General features: G+C 28.8%; 1 protein-coding gene across 1 annotated transcript in view; it reads right to left on the bottom strand.

Annotated features, from left to right (window-relative positions):
• Window positions 1-26201, bottom strand: part of LOC132938447 (uncharacterized) — a 61206-nt gene extending 35005 nt beyond the window's left edge. The window contains 2 exon segments of the mRNA XM_061005283.1: window positions 21283-21384; window positions 25821-26201. Of these exon segments, the coding sequence (XP_060861266.1) occupies window positions 21283-21384; window positions 25821-25839 (121 nt within the window). The 5' untranslated portion in view covers window positions 25840-26201.
• Between the last annotated feature and the right edge of the window lie 475 nt (window positions 26202-26676).

The following is a 26676-nucleotide window of genomic DNA, read 5'->3' as shown; positions in this document are numbered from 1 at the left end:
TAGACTATGCAGTATGCCTGTAGTATGCAGCATGCGCAGTGACAATTTTAGTTAAACGTACTTATTAGATATTTTATATACGAATAACAAAAAAACATTTTAGTGTTAAAAATGTAATTTAATGTTCCTCCTGCAGGTTATTGTATATTATATAGTGCAGTATTTGGATTAGTGTACACTGTACATCCTAAACACATTAAATTACCATTTATTATGTGGTAGACATTTTTCTCAAAAATGTATACGTAAAGGAACAGTTAAAAACCATTATTTTAAACCATTTAAAACAGAAATAAAAGAATATTATGTCTAGTGAGTATTATTTTACCATTTTTTTTGTCTTGGAAACTATTCTTTGGATATATACTTAGTATTAATTGGTCTAAAATGTTATTTGAAATTTAAAAACATTAAAATAAATTTTGAAAGTACTAAAAAGTACCTTAAAAGTTATTTAAATCACATCATTTATACAGTACCTATCATTAACACCTGTTACTAATAAGTGAAACAATAACTTAATTGATGAATTATTTAACATATTTGTATAATATTCTCTAAATGAATTTAAATTTCGTTTTTTAAATTACATAGATATCCGCAAGGTTAAACATAATATTACCTATATATTTTTAGTTGCCAGTTTAGAAGAAAAAATAGTAAAATATTCATATTCAAAGAAATAGTTTGCATAATGTAGGCACAAATTATTATGTACATAACCTACCTACGGTTAGAATATCTATTATTATGTATAATAATTAATAATAGTAGAAAATATTTATTAAGTACATCAATTATTATCACAATAACATCTTATTGTCATTAAATGTTATACCTTTTATTATAACTATAAGCGATCATGTACCAATGTCAATGTGAATACTTGATATACTCAATTTTGCATACATATACCACTATTATAGTTCATCATCACGTATATATAAATAAATATTAGTAAATTTGAAAACTACATTTCAATTTTTCTCATATTCAATTATTATAAACTTTTTAGTTATAGCTATAATGCTATATGAACGTATTTTAAGAGTCGAATTCAATCAGCTCCACCCTAAAAACTACTTTATAGTAAAAATCAAAAAAAAATATGTAGTTATTTTTGTTACAAAATAAATTATTCAATAGGGATTTGATTGATTTTGCATCCTTAACCAAAAAATGCCGAAACCCACTTTCCGGTCATCTATATTAGGTATATTATACGTTGTATAAGATTTATGTAGTACATTTTTCTTTTCAAAGCTCCTCAATAAATATTTGGAAAAATAATGAGCTATTTGATATAGCTTTTATATATATAACATGGCCAAATAAAAAAAAAATATGATAAAAAAATAAAAGTAAATTACATTTTAAAGTTAAAAGGGAAAACGTATATGTTGTAAACTGAAATAAAAATGAAATTAGTTAATTGAATGTTAAACTTATATAAGAATATGATCGATGAATATTTATGAGTGATGTAAATATATAACGTGTAACGGCTATGACATTACATATTCAATACTTATCAAAATGTACGATTTTAGTTTCCGGAATTGTTAAACGGATGCAAATAAAACATTCAAACCAATCATTGTTTGTCGTGATACCAAGCACATTATTGATCTGTTTTTAAATAATTTAAAAATAACCATTTTCAAAAAATATACATACCTAATTAATTTAATACAAACTTAAAATGTATATATAGGTCATACCTATATATTTTATTGTGGTTAGAATTGTGCGATCGATTTTGAGGAGGTTACTGCCGTAATGGATGTGTTAAATACCTTAATTTGAATTCTGAATGAAGAATTCTTGCTGATGAAGAATCATTGCGTACAAAAAACGGTTCTGAACTCAGACAATGTGCCAGCAGGCGTAAACCTCTATTTCTAAGAATATTGTATTATATTAATATTATATATTTTAATAACCTACTATTGCTAATTCATTTTCTATTAATAAATATAGTATATAAGTCAATAAAGTACTTTCAAACGGTGTGAAAAGGATCAAGGTATAAATAACTTCGAATTAGTAAAAATATTTTGAACATTTCATATCTTTACGATTAATCATTTTTTAATTACAAAATAATAACTAAAATAGTTATAGGGAAAAAAGTACTTTTTCATTTAAATATTCGATTTTGTCAAAATTATGCTTCAAATGTACATAAAAAATGTGTCTTTGTACTTATTTAAATTTTTTTTTAATTGCTCCGAGTACAACTTACTTATTAAAGAAGAATTTTACATTATATTTTGTTAACTAAACATGAAAAATCGTTTCGACATTTATAGAAAAAAACTAAAAATTCAAAAATGTAAAATACCAATAAATAGCTTAAAACTAGTCTAAATATTTTGAAAAATTCATTGTGGGGTATTTAAAGTAATGGTGAAATGTTTCAAGTTTCTAAAACTATAGTATTCCATTTTTATTAATCTTTTTTTTTTCTTTTAATAATAAATAATAACAAAAACTGTTTGAGGAGATTATTGAAATCGTTAAATCGTTAGAATCCAACGTTAGAATATATCCAATATCATAAAAATTTGAGCTTGAAATGCACATAAAATAAATCTATTTGGTTTTACGCTAAATTTGTTTTGTAAATTCCAAGGAGAAACTTGCATGAAGAATTTGCAATTAATTTTAACCCCAAAATGTTTTGCACATTTTCTCGATGTTTATGAATTTTGTAAAAATTTGAACTTAGGTATACGGTTAAATAAAATAATTTATTGTTCGCGTATTTTCTAAATCGTTTTGATTGCTAAAAGAACAACATATTATGATGAGGAACCTTGTATTGAATTCTTAAGAGTTAAGCTTATTGAATGATAAAAAAAATCTTTGACTATACAAATCGAAAAATGTACCTACTAAAAATGCAATTTCAAATGTCTAAATAGCTTAAAAAGACAAACTACGCGTATGTTGTATTATTTCGTTAGCTCCCAATCGTTATACCTTGCATTTTACAGGGAAATAAACAAATAATACCTTAACCTACTTAAAGGTATTTAACATTTAAAATGTATATAAAAAAATATTGTTGAAAAGTAAAACCATAATATTAAACCGATGACAAACATAATAATTTATAAAAATTAAATTTTTTTAAATACTTTAGATGTAGTAATTTTACCCTAATATTATAAAGTATATACGAAAATTATAACACCTATGAATTCACCTAATTGGCAGATATTAAAATACTACTTTGGGGAAAATATTATGAACAACTACCGAACTATATATAACACGCGTAGTCGTAATTAAACATTGCATAACATGATATACATTTGATAGCTATCCCGTCGGCTGTAATGTATAATATTCGTCTTTACGTCGTCAAACGAATCCAGAACGTGATCCAGATGTGGATAAGTAAAAAAAATCCAATAGCCATTAACGTACTATATTAACAATAGAGCCAGAGTTGCAACATTGAAAAACCGTGCTAATTTGTGCTAATTCTTCGGCCCGCTCTACAGGGCAAACGGCTGAACATACAAGGTCATATAAGGTATCAATCGATCAGAAATATTGCGCAGATGGGAATGAGAGATCTCACAAGCAGATTGGTTGGATGGCTTAAAAGTTACAACCAAAAATGATCAGGAACTTTTAAGTCCGATTTTTCGTATGTATGCGACGAAAATATCGTAAAATATAATATTGTGTATAATATTGGGGGGATCCACCGCTTATCCATCCCACTACGCTCGTTTCTACGGCAACATTCACTCTTACTCACGATATCATATTATTAAAATTAAACCACGTTATTACTTATTTCTAGTCACGTAACATTGTAACAATGACTAAGTTACAAATAATAAGGTATCAACAAAATATTAGTGATATCCCAACAAAACACTCCCGCCAAACTCAGTGAAAAAAAACTGCTCTAAAAGTTGTGATATCCTTTTATAGGTAATTTTTGAACTATATATATAATTTATGTTAAGACAGTCTGTTAAATAATTGAACTTAGCTTAGTGACAAGTTAAGAATACTATTGCATTATGAGTACATATCATAATATAGTCTACTATCATTGAAATAAGTAATGTATTACTTATCAAGTGTTTTAAAGTTGCTAAGCTAAGTTCAATTATTTAGCAGACTATTTTAACATCAATGGTATCTATGGTTCAAATGATATTACAACTTTAAGAGCCGTTTTTTTATACTTAGCTTTTTTTTCACGAAGTTTGGCTGAGTGTTTTTGTTGCAATACATGCGATGCAGTTTGTGATACATTGCGATGCAGTTTTGAACAAAATATTCCGAGGTAGTACTATTCCAACAAAATACATAACAATTGAATACGATTACAAGATAATATTTTCCAGTATTTTAATTTCCAAACACATACGTTTTCGAGTAAATACTTTATGGACAAATATATATTTCTAAATCAATACAGTTCCACGTTAATATAATTCGGGAGAAATGTTTTCCCTATTTTTACGTTCTGACCAATTATTTTCAAACAAAATAAAGCCCTCCAAGGCTCCAATAACGCGCACGAGTCACGGGCCCGACCAAAAGCGATCCCGTTACGAATGGAAAATATAAAAATTAATAAATAATGTTTTCAAAACGAAGCGAAAATCGTTTCAGACAAATTATAGCGTAGAGAGATGTATGATCCATAATATCAAACAAAAACAATACTTAAAAAAAAAAAATAATAATTTAATATAGGTAGCGCGATTACCAAACATGCTCACCCCCCTTTCTTCAATAATGCAGTTATTTAAAATCTGATTTTTGGAATTTTTAATTATAATTACTTATAGTCCATATATTCAAATTACTGCGATATTTTGTACTATTATACTATTAAGAAGTATCCTGTGGAGATATAAACTTCTGTTTTTCAAATGAGAACTCCCTTTTCTATAGAAAATTATTTAGTGGATTATTATTTTCTGATTATATTGAGTGTTGACGTATTAAAATCAAAACTAGAACGAGCAGTTTTTAAGTTATTTTACTTTATGTACTAAGGATAATGGTTTTGGAAGATATGGGGGAGGAAGTCGGCGGGGGCTATGGTGATTTGAAATTGTAGATATTAAGAGGACGTGGCACCCGCATATTATGTTGTCTCCGTCTTACAAGTGCGTAGCATAGCAAATTGTACGCTCAGTAGATCGCGTAGATCTCCGTTAGTATAAAAATTAGAGTGAATCAGCCTCTTATACAATTTAAAGGTAAGATTATTATTTAGACAATTTCATAGACTTTTTATTATAGTTTATTATAGTTTTAAAGCGAGTTTTGAGTATTTAAAACTGTAAATTATCTATACATCTTAAAATACTCATAACTCGGTTTAAAATTAAAGTACAATAAAAAATCTATTACATTACCTAGATAATAAACTTACCTTTATATTCTTTAAGAGGTCAATTCACTCTAATGTTTAAACACTGACGGAGCTAAAGGTGATCTGCTGAGCATACAATTTGGTATGTTACGCACTTGTAAGACGGAGACAACATATGCGGGTGCCACGTCCTCATAATATTTAATCTATTAATCTATTCAAATTTAAAATGTATAATTTGTAAAAACGGTCAAAGTATAATAAATACTAGATCTAAATATCTAGATACCAATTATAGGTCACATATATTTTATATTTTTGAAAATTATTTTTAATAACTATTATTCTTACTCCTTAGTATAAACATTTGAATAACTGAAAAACTACTCGTTTGAATTTTGAATAAGGTAAGTATATCAAAATAATTTTTTTTTTTTTAAATAATTCATACTAAAAAAAAAAGGTTTTTATTTGAAAAACAGAAGATTGTATCACCACGAACACCACTTGAGTAATATAAAAAAATCTCAAGAATTTAAAAATATGGTCTATTATCTAAAAATTCCAAAAATAGCAATTTAAATAAATTCATTATGAGTAATGAGCAAATAGGGATGAACCTATGCTATGGTGAATCACCCTGTGTTTCTGTTCCTCCATACGATATGCCTATTATAACGAAATTAATTTGAATATTAGAAAAAGGTGAAGAAATAAGAAAGAAGAGTGTTCAGACCCGCGCTATTGGCACCACTGAGTGCCGCCGCCGGTGTATAATCCGCTTAACGGCAGGCGTATGTATATTGTACATATATATATATATTATACAGTATACACACACCAGATAGCGACGAACGACGACGACGACAACGACAGCGGCGGCGGCGGTGTCTGTTCTAGCGGCGCCGCCTGCTCGTTGTGATGTGTATACGTACATAAAATCGTATTTAGTCCTGCGACGAGCGTGTAGCGTGCGAAGAGTTATTGGAATATTAATTCGGCCAGTCAATCTCCAGGGCTGCTCGGGTTTCATCGGTGGAATATTGAAACGACGTCCATAATATTGTTTTGATTTTACAGTTGTTGTAATATTATTATTATTATTATAATTATTATTAAAATCTTTGTTGTTGACGGGACATTGTGGAGCGGCCTTAAGTTTTGCACAAAAACGAACAAAACCGCATTCCACAATGCGACCCCGACGGACCGAACGAGATGACAAGTAACGCACTGCCTGACGAGATAACATTACGATATTATTAATAATTATTGTATTCTCAAAACATATAAATTTGAAGAAAAAAAGGAGTCACGTTACTAAATAAAAACAATAGTTGAAAAAATTCCTCTTCCCGGTTATTTCTTAAATAACATTATATTATAATGTTCGGATTTTAAATTATTATTACTCAAATCCGTTCATAGCGCAAAAGAACAAATACTACGCTGCCCAAAACAGCTTTTTATCGTGGAAAAAAAATAAAAATAGAAAACACGATTTAGAGAATATGATTTTATTTATTATGTTTTGTGGACTCCAATAATGTCAACCTCGTCCAAAAAGTATAATATAAGTAATAGATATTTCATTCAATAAACAAAATACCGTATTTTAGATTTAGAAAAACATTGAATAATTTCAAATAAAATGTAAACCTGATAGCCTATAGGTACTAAATATACAAAACTAATCGTATCACGTATACCTATGTATGTATTTGTATTATACAATGTAGGTATTATCTATGTGCATTGTATATATTATTGTTTATATAAATTTATTCGTTTCAATTAAATACGAGTGACAATAATATAGAAAACTGATTCTGCAATATGCTATATTATACATAAGTTTATATTATGCTTAATATAATAAAGTGTATTACAATTTACCTAACCATTTGTTAGATTAGTTTTGCATAGGTAATTATAAAAAGTTATCTTATTAAACGTACATAAAAAATAATATATATCTATTATATTATGCACATATTTTCTAAGCTATTTTGGAACTACAATTTCTAATATTTACTAATCAGATAAAATGTGACCATCCGCATATTTCATCTCAGATAAAAGGTATATTTATACATGGATAATTTAAATTTTGACTATGTAAAAATATAGGTACAATTAATGCATATACAAAACGCATTTAAAAAAAAGTACATGCCATAACTTGGGAACTTCAAATCATCTATATAAATAGGTATACTAACTTATGTCTATATATCTAATTTCATCGCGTATATTATAATTTATAATATAATCATAAAGTTGTGTAGAAATAAATAAATAAACGTTATCTAAACTAAGTAGTTAATATAGTGTAGTGCATTATAAATAAAGTTGTAAGGAAATCCAATATTAAGCTAAATATTTAATAAAAATGTAAAAAAAATTATTGATTAGATTCTGACAAACCATTTTTAACAATGTAAAGCCTGCCTTTTATATAATATATGTGTCTTGACTGTATATTGGGCGGTCTGAAATCTGAATGGACTATTGTAGCAAGTCTTTAACTTAACTTTATCACTGGGTCGCAATTTTCTCTTAAATAACAAAGTAATAACGCGTATACATTACTTCATACACATGCTGCAAACTTAACATAATATACCTAATACAACTAATAAGGTGCATACGACGTTTTGAATATATTCAATTGCAAAAAGACTATAGTTGAAAATATTGAAATTATTATAATCGAAGTTCAAAACCGATTTTGTCTCAAAACGAGAGGGAAAGAAACCTATGCGCATAATGCATGAAGAAGGGCTCGATGAAGGATGTACTAAGAACCGTATACCTACATGTCTACCCTTTTTTTTCAATAAGAATATCGAATGCTATAACAAATAAATAAATCACCACCCGAACACACAGCTGCAGATGTATAGTCTATAACCTATATAGGCTATAACTATATTGCCTGCTTGCCACTTATCAGTTCCGTCTTTTGAAAAACGTACTTAAATAAAATACAATATAATATTATAATTGAGTCGTATACAGAAAAAGAAGTTTCCATATTTCAACGAAATATATACAACTTCGACGTCTTCAACAATACTAATAATGTTTTACCTATGTTAGATAAGCCATTTGAGACATTTACACATATTTGAGATATTAGTTCAATAATATTATGAATGAAAACTATAAAATTGTTTACCAATTCATAATCAATAAAAAAGACCACAAGCGCGAATTAAATAATTAGGTAACATTGGCCAAAACTAAACGTGATATTTTTAAAAATAATACTAGTTCATAGTTGGTAGATCGCAGTAACGTATACCTATGGGCAACGAAGCGACGCGTCGCGACGTTGAGCCCCATTGGACTTTTTTTAGTGGTGGTGTTTTCATACATAATTTATTATCCTTGGGCGTATCGATAATTTATTGTTATAGACGTTTCCAAAAAGTAGTGATAAGAATATCAGACCATTTTTATGCACCCTAACTAGTTTGGATTTAATAAATATAATATGCAGACATATTGAATCATAAGTTCAACCAATTAAATAGAAAAAAAGTTCCCTAACTAGTTAATTGCAAATGAAAAAAATCAAAATTATATTTTAAAAAGAATATGTTTATTTCTTGTATTTTTTTACTTTTTTGATTATTTTTAGCAAATAAGATAAAATTATTTAAAGATAACCTGTCATTGAAAAATTGACAGTTGACTTATACTTATTGTGCGTGTGGTAACAAAGGAGGTAGAGCCCTTCATCACGGTATTTTGAAATGAAGTACAATATTTTTAAATGTTCTCCCCTCTTTAAGTAGCCCTTCAGATACGCTACTAGTAGATAAGATCCAAGATTAAACTTTTTTCATGATCGGGAAATTATTTTGAATTAAAATTCCGCTCAAAATTTACTTAAATAACTAATATATACATTATACATATCGCAAAATATTAATTTTCATACACGACTCTAGAGTCGTGACATATTATTTCAATTTAATTCGTAAAATGTAATCTTTAATGTCAACGGAAGTTTATTTATTATTATTTATAAAATATGTAGGTAGGTACCTATATAAATGCTTATCTGTTTAAGCAAAATCATATTACTGCAGCATTCTTAAAAGTTAATTATAATTAATTTTTATCAACGTATATTTTTAACAAGATAGCTATAGGTGTAATGTGTGTCGGAATACGCTAGCGTGTTTGTACTACTTTTTAAAATGGATAACTGTAATTATTTTTAATACTAGTCGTTTTTGTTATCATCAGTTTTTTCTTATTAAAATATTAACAGAGTTAAGTATTTAAAACACAAAACAACTTAATGATGCCGCAGTTATAAAAGCTTTTTTTAAATTAAAAAACGTAAAATTTTAATTTTAATAATTAAATGGATTTTCTAAATTTAAATACATATTATGATATGGACTATGAAAATATAAACAATTATGATAATATTTCTAAGCTATAATAGCAAATAGCCAGCAAACAGCTGGTATTTTGACGTAAGATTTATTAGTCGATAATCATACTTTTATAATTAGTAACAAAGTGTGTACTATTATTTGTCGAAAATGTCAAATTTAATAATATTAGAAAGTATACTTTGATCTCTTAAACGTTAAATGATTTGTTATCAGTGGAAAATAAGTACTTTTTTCTACGTAATTATATAACGTAATTTTAATACTCAATAACTTAATTTTTATTTCAACAATGTCCATAAAATTGTTGAATTTCTTTAGCAAAAATATGGGTCATACATAGTGTTCATTGTACGTATAATAAACGTATAACCTAACACATATGAAGGTGTTATAAAAATTTGTATATATATGTATATATATTATGTTTGTGGGCATAAAATCAAAATGTAAAAATCAAGATTTTATTTTATTGACCTAAAATATTTAATACAGCTAAGTGATGTATAGTATCTGCTATTTTTAATTCGATTTTAGAATTGATAACTAACTATTATAATGCCCATATTATGTGAATATAAGTAATTACTGTTTGGAGAATATTAAGAATTAATAGAAGAATATTATACAAAACTAATATAATGTATAAAAATGTATAATACGCGATCGAATTTTTTTTTAAAATTATATTCTACAGTATAATGTATATTATAATATAATATATTTAATATTATGTTTACTCGTGGCATGTGTATTATGTACAAGTAGATAACAAAAGAAGTAGTAACCCAAAGTATTTTCTGTATCCGTTAAAATGGTTTATTGTTATCATTTAACGATTTACTGAAGCAATTTATTATTTAGACTTTTTTAATATCGAAAAACATATGCCATGTTATTAAAATTGGTTTTAATAATTACCAACAATTATGTGTGCATTAATGTTACAGAAAAAACAAAATCTTTTATTAATTTTGTCATAAGTACGTCTATGTGGAAATATAATTTCGTAATATTGTATTTATTAATTTCAAATTAATAGTTAATTAATAACACAAGATTCAAATTTAAACGTTATAGTTTCTTTGAACAAAACAAACATACAAAGACTATATAATAAAAACAAAAACTTGTTTAATGCAGCGATTGCACATTAAGTCATAAAACAAATATAGACATTAATTATTGTACACAAATAATCGAATAGAGGTACTAAAAATTAAAACGTTTATACATACCTAGAAGGCTAGAACACAATAATGAATTTTTAAAAATTAAAAAATACACCACATGTAGATACACCATACACGAATACTAATATTGTTTAAAAATTCAACATCCAAAACCCTATATACAATGAAACTACGGTAACGTGTGTACAGATATCAGTACTTAATGTGCAGATATAATGTATATCTAAACTATTAACCCATATATTACTTGGAAAAACAAAGTTTTTTTTTATTATATACGAATATGAAAAAAACCAACTTTATTGAAATGTGCAGATAATAACGGCAGCGTGCGAGATCAAAAGATCCATTAAGTTTCAGCGGCGGAATAGGCCGTGTTATGTAGTGTGAAACGCCCTCAGATATTATTATATTTACATGCACGCGCGCGCGCACACACACTATATACACAGTGACCGATGTTGCGCAGTACTTGCGATGCCAAGCTATACAGCGATAGCATAAAGTTACTACTTGATTATAATAATTACAATATATAGGCAACGGCATTATTTTTTTTTTAAATTAACAACATACCTATAATATAATTAAATAAACCTGTTGAATTGTAGGTGTGTCGTGCAAACTATATGTGCTTATTATATTATGATATAATATGTAAGTTCTAAATTTCGTCCAAAAATCTCATCAACATATATATAGCTAGTCGGTAGAAGAAAACACGTAGCACTACACCGAAGTAAAATTTCGATTAAACGCATAATAATAATACACGATACAGATAACCAATGACCGCACAACTCTGAGAAGCACTACGCCGTACATCCGCTGCCGAGCGCACACTGACACTCTTCAACTCTTGAAAAACATACACGAGCCAACTGTTCACCAGCGAACGGCCGGGGCCCCTTGGAACGCTACGGGCGGACAACCCTAGCACACAGGGGTTCTCAGGCCGCTAACGCCGCCGAGAATCGTTCGTTTACGCCAGCACAATAACACGGACACGACACACATTCGCATTTATTACTACGACTGTTACTTCAACTACATACAACCGTGTCATATTAATAAATGTATTTAGTATAATATAGTGCACGCTCGTCGTTAATACACGTCTCGACCGATTCTCCCCGCGTGGGAGCAAAAATATTTTAAATAATATTTTTGTTCGATATTTCTCCAAAGACCACCATAATAAACCACTATGGCCTTTATTATTTTTATTTTTAATCGAATACGCATATTATTATTATAATATTATTATTTTTTTCATTAGATTGTTTTTTTTACGCCTTATGCAATACATATACCATTCACACATGCTCCGGGTGCATGTTATAAATACGAAACGAAAACAATCACGATAATATTTTATAATATTGTACTTGTAATATTTACTACACAGCTTCCTGTGCGCTTTCATATTATGTACTGCTTACTATAACGTCAACTTTGATACTGTCAGTTTTGTATTCTAACTTTATTTTATATTTTATTTAATGTGGTTTTTCTATAATATTTAGAACTTTTTCATACAAACTATTTTATAATGTACACCCCATTTTCAATGAAAAATATTGTCAATTATTTATTTATTGATCACCAAAATTCCAATTTAAGAAAACGGTTTATTTTATTTATAATATGATATTACCTCTAGGTATATTGACAAAATTATAGAAAATTAGACAAGGAACTTTTTAATATTTTAATTATAATTCATAATAAATATATATATATAAATAGCATAATAAGTACTAAGGATATGACATGCAGCGCTCAAATTTAACGTTATTAATGTTTTAGGTACAAAAGAGGCTTTAACAGTTTAATTACACGTTTTAACCTAACTTATATTTGCCAATAATGTATATTTTTTTTACTCGAGACCTAAGTAAAACTGTATAAATATTAAATAATAATATTAAGTACATTGTAAAATATCCATTGACGAATTTTCAAAAGATTGTGAATAATAGAAAAGTAAGCTTGCGTATATATTTAAATTTATGAATATATAGTACCTATATATATGTTAGTACCTATATTACATTATTCTGATTACTAATTTAAATAAATTGTCTAGGGACTATAAATAAATTGAACTTTATGTATAAGTATAGGTACCACCAATGGAAATATACATTTTTGGTACGATAATTTCAATGTATATACACTACTATTTTTCTAAATAAAAGTGTACGGCGTGTACACTGTACCTATATGAATTGAGACAGGTAGGTTATTTTAAAAATAATATATGAAGTGTGTATTTTATAATAATAATTATATTTGTAATTGTTTTGAGATTAGGTAGAATTCTAGATTTGACTCAATTTTTTATTATTAAAACACTTTTTAATAGGGGTTGAAATTGTTGAACACATTTTGTACTATGCATATTTTGATTAATATATTATACGAGTTTTCAAGGTTATAAATAGGTGCAAAAACTAAAAACAAATATTTGATTCTTTTGAAATTATTATTATTATTTTAAAAATATATGAATTTTCAAGTAAAAAAAGTAACTAGTTAAAAGTAGGTATCTACAAAACAATTTTAATAATTATGATGATGAATTAAATATAAAAATAAACCAAGTCATTTTTTAAGTTTAATAATAATTCACAAGTTTTTATTGGTTATAATTCGTATGTTAATAATATTTTATATGCGGTTATTTGTTATGTATTTTTAACTATAACTATTACACATATTTTTTAAACAACACAACACCTTTAATTACACATTGAGAAAAAATAAATTTATATAGGGTGCACACTGCACAGCAGCTTTTGAAGTGCATCTGAGGCCATTCATCAACCACTGGACCCTTGCAAATAGAAGGGAAGGATATCTCCATCAAACCACCCCCTATATTATAACCACATCCTTCTTGGATTTCAATGCTTCGATGTTTGCTCAGCTGAACTCGTTTCAGGAGCCAATATTGAAAATAATTGTTAGAAACTTAAAAATACTTAATATTACTATAGTAAATTTGAAAGTATTTCGTTCATTGAACAAAATAATCAGAGTAGTCTTTTTCGTTGTTAACATTTAATAAAACTACATGTACAAACATGTCATATTATTTAATATTCAATGAACACTATCATATAAATAAACATTAGGATTGACTACATATTAATATGAGTAATAAAAAAAACGAATTACTTATATTATTATTTATTTTTCACATCATTAAATTCGTGTACGCACCAGAAGAATGGATTTTAATTATATTAATTTTACTATTTTCAATTTTGTATTAATCACTTTTTCCCTTCTTCTTAAGATACCTACCTATATATCTACATATCACATACATTTTCTACATATTACATACACGGTAGATAAGTAGTAGAAACTAGTTTAATGTTTTCTAGTACAAAATGTATTTTTTCGAACGTACCTATATTAATTCAATAAGTGATCTTATGATAATTGTTGGACGGAGTACCCGCAGTTGTTGTATCCACTGTATCCAGACCGTGGGAAATTAGTTAACAGAATATACGAGTGTAGAGTTTCTATCTTCTGATACGGGTTAAAATATAAATTCTAGAACGAAGAACGGTTTATTTAATATTATTATTTAGGGCTAAAAGTGCATTTGTTCCACCGCCAGATTGAACTTGTCAAAAACACGTTATGACATTAATCAACGAAACACAAGGGCATTATAATAGCTGTTTTTTTACTGCAGTGTGTATATAAAATGAACTTAATCTTTATTAACGTGTTAAATACAATTTCACAAAATGAGTAAATACATTCAGAAGATTCAATCTTTAGAGTAAATTAATGCATTTTACATGAATAATATTTTTCTATACATCTTTGACGAGCATATCATGGCAGAACCCTTGCCCTGTTATTTTTGTATTATTAATTTAATAAAGTTCATTTAACTTAGCTAAAATAATTATCGACTAAAAAATATAATTAACGACACAGTTTAAATTTATTACAGATTTAAAGAGAGAATACGGGTTATAATTAAATACATCATACTTGTAAATTTAGTAGGTATACCTATAATAATTATTACATATAGCCTACCTATATAATTTGATGAACTATATTTTATTTTAAAAAGTAAAATGAGAGGAAAAACAATGATCACTCTATAACTCTTTGAACTACAATATGTTAATAATATCTCATAAGTTATTATTATTATTTTGTTTTACTTATAATCAGTAAAATCATGACATGTAACTGTAATATGAGTTAAATATTAATGGATTTTTATAATATTCAGTGTCGTGTTTCAAAAAAAAATTAACTGTATATCCCTACTACAACTATTAAATAAACGATTTTGTGTTTCAATAATTTAGTACATTTTAAAAATTTGAACACGCTGCGAACTTTTAATAATTAACATAATATAATCCGTAACATTGGTGCTAGGTCTTGATTACCGCAATTACATTTTTTAATAAGAGAATAAACTGCATGAAACCAATATAAAAATATTTCGTATATCGCGAGCCATGAAAAAACCTTATGTTGTTAGAACGACAAGAGATCTTTGGAACACATCGGTGTCCTATAATACTTACGTGCACACAAAAATATACAACATGCTGCATTGCCGCATATATATATATATTATATATACAGACATACAGTACACAGACACACACATACACATCACACACAATGATGACGCGGACGACAGCAGACCCTGACTCCCACTACTGACAAGTAGTAAGTACTCGGGATGAAAAAATACATATATCTGTCGTAAATTACTAAGGCGCAGCATGAGATTGGCGGGGGTGGGCGCAGTGTATAGCTGCACAATAACTGGCTAAATTATAGGCTAGGCTACTATTTTCACTATCCACAACTGTTATATTATATATTATTACATGGTACTTTTATTGCTACAAGGCTTCATAATATATTACAAATTTGTATATATATTTTTATATTGTGTTCAAATACATACCACCCAGTGTTCAATTTTAATTGCTTTATCAGAAAATAGAAGTAAAAATTTAGGTTTTCCCTTGTTCTTTTAGTAGACTACGAACATTAATACATCTGACACTGACATCCACTATCTACTATAATAACTACCAACTCAGACCACAATAACTATACGGGCACGTAATTGAACAAGAATCGGGATGACTAATTAGAAACACCAAATTTTAATAAACGAAGTGTAAAATAATATTATAGTTAACATCATATACTATAGTACTATACTATATGTTCATTGATACAATAATATTATTCAGTTATATTTATTTCATTACAAAAACATGTGAATTTAAATGTAGAATCCACTTATCTAGTTGTTATATCTATACCTAACATATTAAATTATATTATTTCAATGGAGACAAAACAAAATTACAATTATACATTTAAGTATATAACATCTATACCTACTTAATAAATCATTTTATTCATTTTATTTTATAACTTTTTTACAGCCCCAATAATGTTAGATAATAAAACTCAATATATACATTTTTTACAAAGAATTGTTTATAATTAAATTTCTTAATTTACGTATTGGGAAGACAGATTAACACTGGGAGCGATGTAAATGCCTATCGTACTGATGGTTAGGCGGGATCCCCCTACGTGGAGTCGGGAGATTGTATGTATTTTCCTGACATTTCACATACATTTTGCTTTAAGTGAAGTGCATTTAAATGCATTTGATAATATAAGTAAAAATTGTACTTACCAACGTATACAGTTAGCTATAAAATCGTGTAAAGTTTCGATAGTAAAATTAATTTATTATAAAAAGTAAAATGTAAATTTTACCAATGTAAAACTATTATATGTATAGGAACAAATTGTTTCCACCTGAGCGCGTTTTGTTAATCTGCTTCCCCAATACTATGATTATAATTTATAAATATATAATTATATAATTTAATTTAAGAAACAAAAATGGAAAAAACTCAGAAAAATGACACGAAACCGCTCATGAAAAATTCAGTTACCGGGTAAACATTTTTCGTAAGTGGTTACCGGTTTCAGGGGTTTTTAGAATTAGTGGTAATTGATTACCGATTACCAAAATATTATCTCTAAAAATGTGGTTACCAGTTATCGGTTTGGAAGCGATTTTAATTCTTCAAGATTAACCCTTCAGAAACGGTTTTTTTCATTTGTTTTTTTCGGAAAATTTTAGTTTTCCTTTAATTTACACAAAACAAATATCCACTTTATAAAATGTTTCAATACAAGAATTAAAAAATAAATACCTATATAGCTATAAATTTTATCATTTGAATCTATGGCCAAATATAAATTTGAATTAGTAAATTATCTGTTACCATTGATTGAAAAATAGTTCATGGAAAAGTGTTTAAACGGCGTCAATTACAATAAAATAAAATGACTAACTTAGTATCTACGATTGGTGCTTATTACTTATTATCGTAGCTACAGACAGTATACCATGTTTAATCGTACTTATTATTACATTACATTTATTATCTTGTCAATCAAAAAAATAGAATACAATTTCCAAAAAATATAATGTTAATTTTTTTGATATTTCCGGTTTTGTTGAATTGACCGGTTTCTTAAAAAAAAGGTTACCGCTACACGTTACCCCTTAATTGAACTTGGTGGTTACCGTTAATTGTTAATCGCTTCCAAAAATTTAAACTTACAAACCGGGAAGCGGTTACCAGACCCAAAATTGGTCATGGTAACCGGTTTCAGTTGAAAACCGGTAACCGGATTCAAGCTCTGGAAAAATGTATACCTAATTTTTTTTAATATTTACAAAATTCATTAACTGAACTATTCATAAAATAACTCTTTGAATGTTGAACTTTGATTCGTAAATGAATTTGTAGGCTGCTGAAAAGTTACAGAAAGAAAATAATAATACGTATATGAAAAAAATGGCCATCATGGGAAAATCAGACTGTGTTCAACAAAAACTTAATACACTCCGGCACCTCGATAGATATAAACTACGTCGGAAAGAATAGGCACTATTAAATTGATTCCGCTAGAACTAAGGAGATGTTCTGTGAGTCTGTGACATAAAAAAGTATAACATCAAAACAATAACAATATGAATGCGAAGCAACCAAATAAACGATGAATACATTATACTACAGTAATATTATTTTAATCAACAAATACGACCTATCGTATTTGTATGTACCTCGTATGATTTACACAACTTCACCGAAGATGCAAGCAATTGACTTAAGAACTCACACCATAATTATGACGAAATTTACCTACTGGAACGGAATTGTATCCAACATAATTATTTCTATATATATTAATTTTATATTTTATTTACATTGTTAGTTTTTATTTAGTTATTTGTTTGTTCAATGTTGTGAAACAGATTATGGGTGAACTTGCAGTGCCTCAGTAAGGGATAATATTGTTTTAAAGACTTAAAGTTAAATATAATTGTCAAAAGGAAAAAAAACTAATATATACATTTGGTTATTTCATTTAACAAGCATTTTTTTATTTGCTGCAAAAATACCTACTATACCTTTAAGTATACAACTTGCTATATGATACACCTTAAACCTAATATATATTTTTACAACTTATTATTATTATGATTACCTACAATTTATTAATGATAAATACAGTACAATATACTTAATTTAAATGCGGATACAATTTAACCTTCATAAAAATATAAAAAAACAAATATATACTTAAACCCTAATTATTTTTATTTAAGTTGAAGCATTAATATTGTATCAATTGTATTTTATTTTTAACGTGTATACGTTATAACTTATAAAGAATAAAATTTAAAAAATAAATGACTTATCCCTCTAAAACGTTTTTTGTTTTATGGACACCAAAACCTGTTTGTATATAAGGCTGAGTACGTTAGATAATATCTCAGATATGGTTGACGAGGGTTTTTTTGTTCCCTTTAGGTCACTTGTTTGCCCGATAACAACGATTCGATTGTTTGCCAGTTCCTACAAACGGCGACCTTTACATATTTGAATTAGATTATAGTCGGAAAAGGAATGTTAACAGTACGTTGTATACATGGCAATGTCGTAGACTTGTGCCCTGTTACCACCGGACCGACTGAATATCAAACACAGATAATACAATAGTTTCCAAGCTATGAGTACAATTAAGAAAATAATAACTAGTAATATTAGGTATGTATCATACTCAATACTTAATTGTAAATAAAATATTATACTCAATAAATTAATTTTTCAATACAATAATGAAACAATAATTCATAATTATAATATACCTACATTTTTTTTAACTTGAGTCAAAACTGATAATTAATATTTGGAGAAAATTATTTTAAGATTAATAATTATAAATCATATTTTAATTATTTTTTAAATATGATTGAAAAGTGCAATTTCTTTAGCTCATTGACTATAACGTTCAAAATAATGTAAACGCATAGGCTATATAGGCGGAACCAAGAGTTTAACCAGATGGGACACAATATTTCCCTCTATATAGGTTTTTTCGTTTTTATGTAGCTATTGCCCTTAGGGACCTTTTTGTGGGAGGGTTGAAATATAGTAGATTGCAAAATATAATTTAAATTATTATCTGTGCATGTATATATTTGCATCGAATCCAAATGCTTTACAGCTATTATAAATATATTTATTTGTAGACAATATTATAAATTAACAAAATAAAAATTACTTGTTAAATACATTCCAATCACCTATATTGTAAATATATTCAATATCTAAATGTATAGATGGAATAATGTGTATAGTGTTGTTAAGTGGACAGAAAATGTGGAAAGTGCGTTTTATTATTTTATGTGTTTATGTGAAACACAAATTACTATAAAATATAATGTTGTTTAGCGTTTATGTTATTGGACTTTACGTCCGTATGAATTAAATACATAATAAATAAATACAATCATGGGAACGGTAATATATTTGTTTGAAGTAAATTCATTGCAGTTGGTGGTTTTTTGCCAAGGGATATCATTATATAGATGGGTCGTAATATAGAAAATATATCCACTTTAAAGCTTAACAATAATATTCGATAATTGATCATTTATGGTCAATAATAATAATTATACCAATCGGCTGTATATTGATATGTTATAACTTAAAAGCAAACCTATTTCATAATATCAAAAAGTATATTATTTAGTTTTATCTTACAATTCTTTAAATACCAGTGTACCCCACACCCCGAGTCCCCATTTAATCCTGGTTCCAGAGTGAATGTAAAAACATGAGATGACAACTATAGAATTGGAAGTCTCCAAATTGATAGTTTCGTATATACATATAAATCATATAATACATAAACATACCACCAAATGCATATAATACTATCCATAATATCCAGAATACGTTGTTGGTGCAAAACAGTTACGGGACGTACATCTCTATAATCACGCTAATTACGTGTGATTAAAAATTAATGCGTTTACAGCGGTGCGCGATTACAGCCACCACAAGGAAAACAGCGACGTGACGTTGCGGAAGAAGTTGGGGTTTCATGACGGACACGCCGAGGGATTATTATATATATATATATGTATGGTATGGCGGCGGCGGTTCGCCTCGACGCAAAACTAATGGCCACTTCACCTGTCCCGACCAGAGGAATATAAGAGTTGCATAATAATAATAATAATAATATATAATAATGCACGTCGTTCGGTATGAGTAGTACAGTGCTAGGAGTATTATATTATGGTATACAGTTATAGGAGAGACAGTGAGGGATAAATCAAATATTTCTGCAGCGACCTTATATTTATTATTTTATATATGGCCTTGTATACAGAGTGGGTCGCAGTGTTTTTCTATCGTCCAATAGCCCTTGCGTACAGCCAACGTGAAAAAACGCCACAGAACGACATCATGCTGTATAATACGTGTATGTACGTATAGTGAATATGTACAGTGTATAAATTATCGAATATTGTGTATAGGGGTGAACGAGTTAGCGGGATGTATTAATACGCCGCTGTATAGGTTTTGCCGTTTTGCGCCCTCGTTGCGAGTGACTCACGACGTATATTATAGGTAAATCATAAATGGACCACACCCTACACACACGCGTTGTTGTTGCGTTCGCATATTATCATCGTATACCACCGATCAAGATACGATGATAATATTATTATTATTGTTCAATTTCGTTTGTGTTTGTTTTTATCTCGCGTCAGATATAGATACGCGAACATTATCGGCGAATCGATATTATATAATATAATGAAGTATCTCCAATGACAACCGAATGGCGATCAGTTAAAATATAATATAAATTATTAATATACGTATCACAAAAATATGTGTTTACTCACGGTTAGGGTCGCTGTTTTGAACTATCGGTGTACCGACTTGTCCGGACCGTATTTTGAACGCACCTTGAGTCATGAGTTGTTCAGTTGCGCTACCGGGCGAAGCTATGGAAATATATATAAAAAAAAAAACAATAAATAAATAAATTTACATTAAGTAGAAATGTTTTTTTGAATTTTTATTTACGTTGCACAATATTATTATAAAAAGTATAATTCTGAAACGCACTGTGGATAAACGGATAATGTATACGTTATGTTACCTACAACAAAGATTCTTTCGTACGTTTAATCGTACCACTAGATCTTCTCCTTGAATATACTAATATATATATGTATATAAATTACATTGTAACCATTATAGATGAGCAGAAGCCGGTCTGGGTCCTGGGAGGAGTTTAGTGCGTTTTTCTTTTCAAAGATCGCAGGTCGGTCTACCCTTAACACCAAAAATTCAACAGTAGATTTTAACGCTTTTACAGTTACGTTTACGTCAATTTACGGACACCATGTGTTCCAATGTTCTATAATGAAAAGGGCTCATCTAAATTTAAATCAATCAGAACGTAGCAACCAATTGGTTATTTTATCTAGTTGGGACATATTAATTAAGAAGGGTCTTTTATTAATTGTATCATTATAAATTCTCCAATAAACCTAATTAAGGAAAAACTGTTAAATAAAATAGTGAAATAGTTTCTTAGATGGGTTAAAAATGTCAACAGGATTTAAGTTTTAGACTTAAGTATTATACTTCCGTAAAATCTTATACTAATATTAAAATAAAACAGTTATTTATTTATTATTAATTGTTGTTATTGAACATTTAAAAAGTCCTATAAACATTAATATTATTATACATTATAATAACCAAAGTTTCACAAATAATAATAAATATTATTTGTCCATTGCATTCTTATTTATTATGAATAATAATAATACTAATATATCATACATTAATTAGTATATACATTATACAGAGCTATTTACAATTTTGAACCAAATTATGTGAAGTGCAAGATGAATGCCCAACATCATGAAGATGTATACCTAAAATTCTATAAAAGATTAGATGTTTGTATCATTATTAAAAACTCTTTTAAAGTATACAATATTGTGTCATAGTTTAAACATTCATTTTAACGTATTTAATATAAAAATAATTATTAATTATACTTAGATATTATATACCTATCTAATTCATTTTTTAAATTATTATTTTTTTTAATGTACTTATAAATACATATATGAATATTGTATTTCAGAATTTAATAGTATTATGAAAATAAAGGTAAAAATATTATTTTTGTTTTTTTTTTAATTTCTTATATTACCTAATAAAATAAAGACAATAATAAAATACCTAATATATTTATCTTTTTCAAGTGAATTTTAATTCGTGAATGGATTAATTTATATTTTATATTGGTAATGGGTAACATATTAATAAATAACCTATATAATAGAACATTATTAAATGGTACTTACAATGTGCTACTTAGTATTTACTTAACATCAATAAAAAACAAAAACTGATAAACAATATGCAATATTTTCATATAGACATAGTAAAAAAAATACAATAAAATCAATTATTTTATTTATAAATACTGATTCAAGTCAACTTTTTTCATACCAATATGTTAACACTGTAGATGCTTATATTATATTATGTTCTACCTTAATATAAAATGAAGATAATACATAGGTATAACCTATAATAAGTGATTATTAGTAGTATTAATAAATAAATATTTGTTGAAATTGATTCACAATAACATAATTATATTTTAAAGGATATTTTATGTATGATCTGGTGTTCTGAAATCCCAATAAGATATGTATCAATATGATATTCATTATTATTTAATACAATTTAATAGCAGAGTTATTGACTATGAATAAAATAATATTCTTGTAGGTATTTACTTATTAAGTATAATCTATATTTAATGAAGTACATGTTATGATTTTTGTGATTTACAAAATATAAAACAAATTATCTTTTAGACATTATAGTACCTATATTACTTAGGTATTTAATATAAATATAATATATAATAACAATTTAATTCACAAAATCAATAATATATATATAAGTAGATAGGTAATAAACATACAAATAATTCTGTAATTAAGGCATAATAGGACAACGATTGTACAAAAGTTATTTAATTAAAAATTTTCTGAAAGATAAGTATCCACAAAAAATCTATAACAAATGCTTTCAAAACATCAAGATAGATTCAATAGATTTTTTGATTGGATTTCTCGTTAAAAATACCTACGTTTAAACAATTTTATAAATTAATTTTATTTCATGGAAGAAAGTACTACATTTAAGATTAAACCATTATTAATACAATGTTTATATATTACCTATATTATACATAAGTAATATAGGTATATTATATTTATATTATCTTGAGACTTAATTTCTGTAATCCTTAATTAAATTCAGCGAATTTATCTTCACCCACAGTACATGTTTATGTAAGAATAAAAAAAAGAAACGTATAATTTAGTTTAAAATATTACCAATAACTAATCATGAAAATGACTAAATCTTATTTAAAATTGTAATTTTAAATCAAACTATTTTATCCAATTGAAATATTGTAACAAAATATTTTCAATTTCATCGAAAAAAATGTTGTATAACATCTATATTATATAATACAAATAAAATGCATAACCGAATGTTGAACCATTTCGCACTTGCAAGTGTTATAGACAGTTGACAGAGAACAAAAATATATACCTACTATATAAGTGTACTAGTAAACATAATGTATAGGTACTAGGTACCTATAAAGTATAGACGTTAATGCAATCAAATGAAAACAATAAAAAAAACTATTTAAAAAATATTTAAATAGAAATTTGGAAGTCGACGAAATATATATAAATGTTATATTATATACAAGACGCGATGTGTGTGTCGTATACGAGTCATTATTATTATTATTGTTATTCCGTATGGGGGCTGTGTGAGCAGCGGCATAACTGTGGGAGAGTGACGCTGTTAGGAGCGACGGGTGGAGGGGGCGTACGAGTCAAGCATGTGCGTGTGTGCGTGTGTGTGTGCGTGCGCGATAACTCTCCTCTGTGGCCGGGCTTAACACTCAACAGTGTCGGCTGGAGTCTGTCTGGTCCGTCGTCCGGGGCGGCGGAGATTGTATTATATTAAATATAGGAATATAATCAACAAAAAGCCGCCGAATGGTAATCGCAGAATTATATTATACAGAAGTTACGATATCAAACATTCAAACGAACGACATTATAATACGATTATTATATGATACGAGAGCAAAAAAAAAAACGAACGAACCATAAATTTATCGTTTAGTGTCTAATATTATCTTATATACCGTTGACCGAACGATATGATTACAAGAACAATAAATATTCGCATAAAGTCAAATGTGGCATTTAGGTAGTAATATTATATTATAATTATTATTTATAGATAGGTCCAATATTTGAGCGTAATAATAATAGCACGCGTGACGTCTACACACACGTCCGTCGTGTATAATACGCATAATAATAAAAATATATAATACATCTATTCAGTAAGTTGTATAAATAATATATATATATTATATACCTATATAATATTATACGTCATATTATTATAGTGTCGTCGCAGTCAGTGCATCACGGCGCGCACTGACGCAGACGCGCAGTATATAGGTACCACACGCGGGTATAAACCACGACGGAATAAAAAGAAAAAACCGCTGTAGCCACTCGTAGGTAGGTACATATTATTATAGGTATACGTTTTTAAACACATTTACATAACACATTTTCGTATGCATTACCCGTGCGTGCACGTGCCCGCCCGCAAACGAGATAAATTACACGGCGGGTTTTCCGCGTAGGTACCTACCTAAACCGTTTTCGACGGCACGCGCGAGGACGAGGCAGCAGACGCCGGAGGGATTTTTATCCACGTACAACTTCAATTGCAGTTTCAAACGAGCAAGTATAGGTTATATAGCAGTACTACATATCGATACGTACTGCCACGCATAAATTATATATAGGCACAATTTGAGGCGAAAACAAACTCTGCACGTCCATATATGGAACCTCATAAAATGGGCGGATTTTGGGGTGGCCCGAGAGGGGGGGTCGTGTTTTTCTCCCCTCTCAACAGCGCTTACGCGTCCAACAGGACGACTATACTTTCGAAAAACTACGGTCGCAGCGGAACAAACGGTTTTCTTTTCTCAACTACTTTAAAAACTAGTATTCACGTAATCAACGCCAGTATAGTGTTGTTGGCACACGCACACTGTATACAATATATAAATGTATGTATGTACAGCCATAGGTATATAATACGACCTAATAATAACACATTATACAGAGTATATTATATATATATACACCTCGGCCCGCAGTACGAAACACGTCGTCCAACCAATAGTGTACGCGACAATAATAATAACAACAAAAACGACGACGACGTTTTGGATCGTCGAAAAAAAATACAATATAATACTAGTAACGTAAATCTCCAACAATACCACAAAAGAAGAACGCCATATCCACGGGTCTGGTGCCACCACCGGTGCGAGCGAGAACGAAATTTGGGATCGGGTTCTGATTTTATTTTTTCTTCTTATTATATACCCTGCAGCCGGACGACGGGTTTGGAGGAATTTACTGTTTTATTATTTTTCTTGTTCCGTAAACGTTTATCGAACCGCACTCGCCGGCTATTCGGATCATGGCTACGAAATATTAGCTGAACACACGTTTGACTCTGCGACGACCGACCGGAGCCACTGTGCGATGGCTGTGTTGGGTAGCGAACGGACAAAGAATGAGAACGCGGGACGACGCGCCGCAACAAACTACATCAACGCGCGGATCACTGCGACGTACTGGCGATGACGGTAGTACTGCGGTAGAGCGGCGGCGGGCTGGCGGGCGACTTGTGCCGAGCCTCACCGACGGGCCACGATCGTTCGGCGGGCGGGCGTGCCGAGCGCCGCCCCGGGAAGGCGTGTTCTGGCCCTGCCATTCGTTGGCCGCATCGATCGCGCCGGTCGCTCGACCGCGCCCGCTGCTCAATACCCCGACCGGGGACGCACTTGGCGGTGCAGTGGCGGGTATCGTCTTAACGGTGAGAATTTTGAACGAAAAAAAATGCGCACAAAAACGCGTTACTAATGCACGCGCGGCGGTTAGTGTTTGGGCGGATTCGATTTATGTCAGACGTGATGACATCGCGCCCCTATTTTTTTCTCTGGTCACGAGAAAACCGTTTTGCGATACCAATATATACCTAACCACTCATACATATACATATTGATACCATACATACCTTCAATATTTACATAAGTACCTATATAACTGTATAATAGGTACATACCTCAA

The sequence above is a fragment of the Metopolophium dirhodum genome, chromosome 2, assembly GCF_019925205.1.
Source record: "Metopolophium dirhodum isolate CAU chromosome 2, ASM1992520v1, whole genome shotgun sequence".
Taxonomy (NCBI): Eukaryota; Metazoa; Arthropoda; class Insecta; order Hemiptera; family Aphididae; genus Metopolophium; species Metopolophium dirhodum.
Note: the sequence above shows the minus strand (reverse complement) of the source record. Positions and strands in the feature narration are given on the sequence as shown.